The 8,237-nt window shown below is 44.9% G+C and overlaps 1 protein-coding gene across 1 annotated transcript; it reads right to left on the minus strand.

Annotated features, from left to right (window-relative positions):
- Positions 1-5,384: 5,384 nt before the first annotated feature.
- On the minus strand, positions 5,385-8,237 carry LOC140134775 (chymotrypsin-like elastase family member 3B). The gene is made up of 8 exons (XM_072155381.1): positions 8,114-8,237; positions 7,945-8,033; positions 7,666-7,763; positions 7,093-7,227; positions 6,675-6,811; positions 5,859-6,001; positions 5,565-5,714; positions 5,385-5,488 (listed from the first exon to the last, which is right to left on the minus strand). The coding sequence occupies exons 1-8, from the start codon at positions 8,151-8,153 to the stop codon at positions 5,471-5,473; spliced, it is 810 nt and encodes a 269-aa protein (XP_072011482.1). The 5' UTR covers positions 8,154-8,237; the 3' UTR covers positions 5,385-5,470.

Below are 8,237 nucleotides of genomic sequence, written 5' to 3' on the forward strand. Positions count from 1 at the left end.
TAAAAGTGGCATTTCAGTGTGTATAGGACTGCTGCCTCTTCCTCAATGTATGAAACAAGTATAGGAGTTTTGAAATGCAAATAAAACGCAATGAGAGAGAAGCTGCCTCTGATTGAGAATGTATCATTTTATTGATTCTAAACTAAACCGTCAGTTTTATGGTTAAATTGCCATACTGGCACTTTGCGATAAGTAATTAGGTTTTGGGTTGCAGTTTGGGCACTCGGTCTCTAAAAGGTTCACCATCACTGGTCTAGAGGGAGCATCACAACTCCGACAATAGCTAAAAGGGGAGAACCACGACTCTCAGAGGCCAAGTTTTCCATATACAATACAATACATAAATATATGAAAGCACAGGTTACAGGAGGTCCAGCTATCTGCTGCATAGTCTAAAAGAAGTTGGCAAATACTCAAATATATTGATGTAAAATACTTTGCACATATGGCATATACCCAATAGATTGGGTACAGGGCGCTGTTGTTATAGCCTAGATGCAGGGCAAAAGCTACACTCTGGAGACCTACCTATATTCATAAAAGTTTTTTGCAAAGTTCAATGTTCATGCACCCTGCATCCAACAGAGATGGGGGTGTAACTAGCACAAATGGGAGGAGTCCAAGATGTTTCTTGGCTTATGAACAGGGGCAAGTCCAGCAATGTCTCTGGCTTAGAGCAATTAAGGATAGGGTCTTCGGCCCAACCTGGAATGAAAATTATTTACACATTACCTGGAATAGGGCTTCAGTCCAGTCCAAGGTTATGATGCAGCTGCAGGCTCTGTGAAACAGGGAAGGTGGCACCCCGAATTTGGAGCTGTAGCTGGAATAGTATAGGGGTCATCTTCTGCCAGTGATGCAGTGCAACACCCCTGCCAATGCAGTGTGTTACGAAATAGAACTTGTAATAGATATAATGGGAATCATTGAGACTGTTCACCTCAGTGAGACCTCCAGTGTCTATAAACGGTAATGCAGCTAGTAAATATCTGCCTGAGAAGGAGTGTTAATTTTTGTGATCAATGAGCATGTTTAAACTTATATTTTACAAAGGTGCCTGTTGGAAAAGAGAGCTTGCCACCTCACAAGGGGAGTTTATAAAACCATCCTAGGCCATCCTAGGTCCGCAGATGGCTATAAGGGCCATGTACAGGATTACTATAGATGGTGCATGGAGATGTGCCCTGTCCTGGGGAGTTGCAGCACACGGCGCCCCCTCTGGTAGTCCAGCCAGAACTCTTTCTTGGTTTCGGGATCATAGTCTGGCCTCTCTGAATTGGGCATCCGTCTCCCCCTTTAGTCCAGGGCCCTCGGGGACCCTCCTATAGACTGAATTTGATCCAGTGGCCTACCTTGAGGTTGTGTAGTCCTTACAGCGAAAACATACCCTAATGTAGTTGGTGGGCAGCAGTAAGTCTAAGCTTGGTTAAGCTGCAACCACAATAACAGTCACAAATACCTACAGGTTCTTCCTTTGGAGGTAGCAGAAGAGACGCCATCATTTCTGTAGGAACTGCACTTATGGTAAAACATATTCTTTCCTTCAGATGATCTATTCCATCAGTCTGAGCGGTGCTTGGAAACTTCCCGCTAGTCAGAAACAGGGCTTAAAAGGCTGGGACTTTTTTTTGCACTGTACATGCTTTCAGTGCTCCTGTACAGCTCCTCCCTCTCCCAGGCCTTGAGCTCAGCCCCTGTGAGTGAAGGAGCTGTACAGGAGCACAAAGTCACTTGATTTTTTAAAATACATCCAAACCAGAGCCACTCCTGGATTCTGTCAGGGTGCAAGGTAAGTAAAAACACATAATTATATTTTAATGCAAGTGCTTAGAGAAGGCAGATAGGCATCTTTACAATGCAGATGTGATGGACTTCTGCAACCTATCTTTACTGAAAAATTAGGTAACTGGTGACAAGTTCCCTTTAAGGAATTAGGCCAAGAAGTCATTTTTCAGGCCTGAAAACTACTGGTAGATACAACAAAGAGGACATAAAATCAGTGATATGTTTCTAGAAGTCTTGTATAGAGGGGCAGCCGCAGCTCATGTGGCAGAAGTCCACACCCACACTCCCCTGTCAGTGAATGTGATTCCTTAAGAAACTTTTTGAGGACCAGTAATTGTGGTTTAAGAAAGATGTGCAATATGCCCCCGTGGTGGCAGCCAGGGCCCAGAATACTGAAGTGGCTGGAAATTGCGGCCTTGGGCACACTATGGTCACGGTGCTTGGTATGGGGACCGGAGGGCTGACTTGCAGCCTGGCAGGTCTCTAGCAGGTGGTGTGTGCAAGAAATAAGGAGGGAGAGGATGATGCAATGGTTTCTCACTGGCGCAACCCCTGAGTGTCTGTAGCCTGGTAGTAGGTTCAGGCTGGGCTGGTACAGATGGAGCTGAGTCCGGTTGGTGGATGTTAGCTCTGGGCTTAAGTCTCCGGACTTGCCCTGGGTGCTATGCAGCAGGCTTGAGACACCTGTAGTTTCTGATATTGGGACAGTGGCAGACAGACCATGAAGTCTGGTTCTGTCTGCAGCCAGGCAGTGGCTACAGCTGCAATCACGAAGTTCTCACCCTAACAACTCCTGACATGGAGAGGGCGCTATTTGCAACTACCACCTTGCCCATACATTGGCAGGGATGTTGCAGATGTTTAAGCATTTCAGGAGAACAACCAATTTAACTACCGTATGTTCTCGAGTATAAGCCAACCCGAGTATAAGCCGAGACCCCTAATTTTACCACCAAAAAACTATGACGCGGCCGCTGCTGACGTCATAGTATGCGCGGCCACTACTTTAGAGGGGTTGTCCACTTTCAGCAAATTATTGTTTGGGTAATAAGTTATGCAATTTTCTAGATCTATATATACTAGTTTTCTAGACCTCTGCTTGCTGTCCTGCTATAGAAAGCTTCTTTGCTTACTTTCCATGGATAGGAATCTGTCCACAGTCATGTGAAGTCACACAGGCGCACAAGCCATTAGTATCACAGGGAGTTATCAGAGCTGTGTATTATAACAAGCCGTGCACCTGTGTTACATCACATGATCATGGATAAGTTTCTTTCTGCCATCGGTACATACTATGATATCAGCAAGCAGCTGACATCATGGTATATGCAACGGCAGCGCAGGGTCCCGGAGACAGAGCTTCAGAAGACAGAAGAGGAAAGGAGAGAACAGAGGGGGCTGCTGGCTATATACAAGAGGGGCAGACACTTGCTATATACTGGGTGGCAGCCACTGGCTATATGCTGTGGGGCATGCACTGGCTATATACTAAGGGGGCAGGCACTGGCTATATACTGGGGGCAGGTACTGGCTATATATTGGGGGTAGGTACTGGCTATATACTGGGGGGCAGGCACTGGCTATGTCCTGAAGGGCAGCCACTGGCTATATAATAGGAGACAGGCACTGGCTATATATGGGGAGCAGACATTGGCTATATACTGGGAGCAGACATTGGCTATATGCTGTGGGGCAGGCACTGGCTATATACTAAGGGAGCAGGCACTGGCTATATACTGGGGGGCATGTACTGTCTATATACTGGGGGGCAGGCACTGGCTATATGCTGTGGAGCAGCCACTGGCTATATACTAAGGGGGCAGGCACTGACTACGTACTGGGGGCAGGCACTGGCTATATACTGGAGGGCAGGCCCTGGCTATATACTGGAGGGCAGGCACTGGCTATATACTGGAGGGCAGGCACTGGCTATATACTGGAGGGCAGGAACTGGCTATATACTAGGGGGCAGACACTGGCTATATACTAAGGGGGCAGGCACTGGCTATATACTAAGGGAGCAGGCACTGGTTATATATAAGGGGGCTGCTGGCTATATACAAGGGGGCAGACTCTGGCTATATACTAGGGGGCAGGGGGCTGCTGGTTTATATACTAGGGGGAATGGACTGGCTATATACTCGGGGACTGTTGGCTATATATGGGGGGCATGTGCTGGCTGGCTATATGCTGGGTGCAGGTTGTGACCAATGCATTTCCCACTCTCAGCTTTTCCCACAATTAGGTACCCCGCTTATACTCGGGTCGGCTTATCATTGAGTAAATACAATATACTGGATAAAAATAAATTATATTGTCTGCATACAGACCAATGCAGTTTTCTCTCTGACCACAGTTCTTTGAGATTTGCCAGGAGTTTCTGCTCTAGAGCAGACCATTTCCTCTGAACCAAAAGATCGCCTACATGGGCACCACAGCCCCAGTTTGAGGCATCCAATGTCATAACTATAGGATCTGTGTACCGGAAAGATCTCCCTTTGATGGTGTTCTTGGATCACCATCTTGAATAGCTTATACTGGAACAGTCATGGATTTGTCTAGCAAGTGCTGGATTTTCGACCACTGCAACAGTATTGATGTAGCTTTTATGGTGAACATTCCCAAAACTAACATGACCTACTGGATTGTCGTCCTTGGATGAAGGATGAAACGTCTGACTGCCCTCCTCAGATTTATATCTTTGTCTGAAGATAAAGAGAGGGTCATTTTGGTGGAGATAAGAATAAACCCCCAAAACTTCTAGCAGGTTGAAGGGACCAAAGAGGATAAGTAAAACCCATGTTTTTGAACAGTTTTTAAGACTACCACTAAGTTCTTGTTCATGAAGTCCTGTTTTGGGAGATCAGAAGCCAGTACTCCAGTTATGGTATGACACAAAGAAAATATTCTTAAGTATACTCACGGTAACAAAATAACGCACTTATAATTCTCTGTTATTAACAGAAATACAGCTTTTCACAGATATGATTCCAATATGTCTTTATCAGTCCTGGTGTACACAATTTTGGTTGCGCCTGGAACTTCTCCTGTCCGCACACAGGGGAAGGAGGTATATCAGAGCTGACTGTGTGTGTGTAAGAGGTGAGTTAGCAGAGCTGTGAGTGTCATTGTGCTTTATAGCCATCTCATGGATCTTATCATCTCATCTCTTTATCTATGTTTTAGAGACCAGTTGAATTTGTTTATTAGCTAAATGAAAGTGTATATAAACCTGTACCCTGATAATCTAAGCACATTGTCAGCACACAGCATCATGAATCATGAAATTTCTGCTTAGAGATTCCAATTCACACTCTGAAATCTTACACTGACCATCATTGAGTAATACGAGCTAAAGTTAGGGGTTAAAATGATCTTTATTGTGTAAACATTACTAGGGAACATTTTGAGAACTTTCTTTCATGGGCTAATCCTTTTAATGGAACATGAGGGAATTCTCTATTCACTGGCCACAAAATGTGCAAGAAGTTCTCCTGAAATACTCTCTGCTGCTCAAGTATTTGCTCTATGACTATTGTAGCACAAAACAATAAAGAAGGAAAGACAGGTGATTTTTGAAGTTATTTTATTAAGTGAGTTTATAGTGTAGGGTCAGGCATGTTGGGGTCTTGTATGGCCGTTCTCATACATCATGATGTCGGGCGCCCAGGTGCATGGCTGCAGCTCAGTTGTTGGTGATTATCTGGAAATATAAGAATTGTCAGTGCACTAGATGTCTCTGCCCCTCCCAGTGCCATATTATAATGGGATGCACTCACCTCGTCCATCCAGTCATGGAAAAGCGAAACACGGGTGAATACGGTGGGTTTCTTCAGGGTGTTGCATTCCATAGGCCCAAAACTGACGATCCCATCAATGTACCAGCGGCCGCTTGCATCCTGACAATTCAGGGGTCCCCCGGAGTCGCTCTGGTCACAAACAGAACAGGGGGTCAACACTCATTATCTGGTCAAATGTTAACATGTGAACATGGCCTCAGCTTTCCTGGGGTCTACATTGATAGTTCTGTAGGGTTGAAAGTGTGGACTAATCTCACCCATCACATCACTTACACTGCAGCTGGCCTGTCCGTATCCTCCGGCACAGATCAGAGACTCATGCACGGTGTTTCCCCACCAGTCCGGCTGGGTGCACTGATCGTGGTCCACGATGGGCAGCATTGCTTGCTGTAGGATTAAGGACTTAGGGCCACCATCTGCCCAGAGCAAAGTAGAGGAAAGGGTTAATTACATACAAAAAAAAAACCTGAAGCAGTCAGCTCAGGGCAAGTGAAATATTTATTCCATTTGCTTTGGAACTTGGCATGATCAACGCGTGTCAAACTCTTAACTATAGTTCTTACTCATGGTCTGAGGGCACAGACACATAACCACTTAAATAGTAAAACCAACAGCGATACAGAGTCTCCGATTACTCGCTCTTCAGTGTTCTAAGAAGTAGCAAGATACAAGCATTAGTTACAAAAGAGACACCATTAGGACTAAATGATAGAATGGATACAATGTATAGATATTATCATGTCCTTATTGTGTTTCTCCTGTAACAAATGTTTGTATCTTGCTACTTCTTAGAACACACATGTGCGAGCAGCTGGAGACTCTGCACCGCTGTTAGTTTCAATTTTTAAATGTCTTTGTGTCTGTGCCCCTTACACCACGAGTAAGAACTAAAGTATAAAGTTCAAAAATATTGGTCCATAAGGAGATCATGACATGTCTTGTTATTTTTTTTTTTTTTTTTAACAAAGATGAAATAAACCAGATGTTTTAATGAACTGGTCCTGGATTTCACATTTCTACATTGTTAATTACATACAGGGCACTCTTATACATGATCTATATGTATCGCTGCCACCTCCGATCACTTACTATAAAGGCGCCCCCAGCCAGGTCCATAACACTCCTGGCCCCCATAGACAAGACGTTCTCGGGCCGGCAGGCAGCCCAACTGGACCACGTCATTCAGTTCTGCTGCTTGTGGCAATTTGATGAGCGCAATATCATAACTGAAGGAAACAAAAGACATATAAGGATCCTGTCCACCAACCATTCTGCCCCCACAGATGATGGGATCAAAGTAAGTGGTAAGAGGGGTAAGGGGCCTTTCCATTCATTAGATTCTTATTATCAGGTGGCCCTCGTAGTTGGGTGCCCGCTAATCAACATCTTATTTTCCATCCTGTACACAGAGGATTACTATGAAACTTAGGACATTTTGTGCACATACCCGGGGTCAGTGATGCCTTCTCAGATTATAAAGATGTGGGATTGGAAGGACAGGACTTACCCACACGTTGGGCAGAATTCGTTCCAGTTGGGGTGGACAAAGATGTCTTTATTATTAATGGGGAAGTATTGCTCAGTGCCTTCCTCCACGCTGCGGTCGTGTTCCCCCAGAACTATGCGATAGGTGTTTGCATAGCTGTAACCACAAGACATAATCATTGTAAGTCCTGCACCCATATACACACTGCCCCCTGCTGTAGGGTCAGGTACAGCAATCAATGATAATACTGCGCCCTGGTGTAATGTAAAGGCATGTATAGCAATGATGTATCATGGGTAGACATATAGAAATCCCACATACTGCCCTCTGTAGTCTTATATGATGATCTACAACAATGTTTCAAAATCACACTGGCCCCTGGTGTATTATATTGTGTGCGGTAATTTCCAGCTGTTGTACTACTTTTTTGTTATTACAGAGTCATGCACAACAATGACTGCCAGTCATACTAGTGCTTGGTATATTTAAAGATATGTATCTCAATATTTAGGGATCTTACTGGATCTTCTATTCACTGCACACCAGAGCAGCACAAACCCAATTCTGCCCATAAGAAAGATGCAAATAGCTTACTTTATGCAATGAGCTGAAGTCAGGACCCACTGCAGGGTGATAAGGCTTCCACCACAAGTATGGTAGTAGTCATCCTGGTACAGATACTGCACAGTTGCCTGGAAGACAGGAATAAGGATTATGTGGTAGATATCCACAGTATGGTGGGCAAGGTTAAACTTTTTACTTTATCTCCCACTGATCTTGAGTTAGATCATGGCTGATCATGCTCCTGTCACATCCAAAGCTGCAATCCTGTTAGTTGTTTCCACTGTAATGGCAGCACTTCCCGTCACTTACCATCCAGGGCCAGCTGTGCGGAGCTGCATCAATTCCATTTACAACTCGAGAGAGGGGCCGGTAGGTGGGCACCCCACAGCCATGGGTGGCTGCAGAAAGAACAGCCAATAATTAGTGGGGAAAAAAGTATAATAGAAAATATAAGATAGATGTTATTAATAAAACTTACCTCCGGCAGCCAGCAGCACAGTTACCAGAAGACTCAACATCTCAGAAGAGAGAGGTCAGGGGCTGCGACCTCTAATATACCTGTCTGACATCACCAGACGCCTCCACCTGGTGCGGGGGATACA

This window comes from Engystomops pustulosus, chromosome 6, assembly GCF_040894005.1.
Source record: "Engystomops pustulosus chromosome 6, aEngPut4.maternal, whole genome shotgun sequence".
Classification (NCBI taxonomy): Eukaryota; Metazoa; Chordata; class Amphibia; order Anura; family Leptodactylidae; genus Engystomops; species Engystomops pustulosus.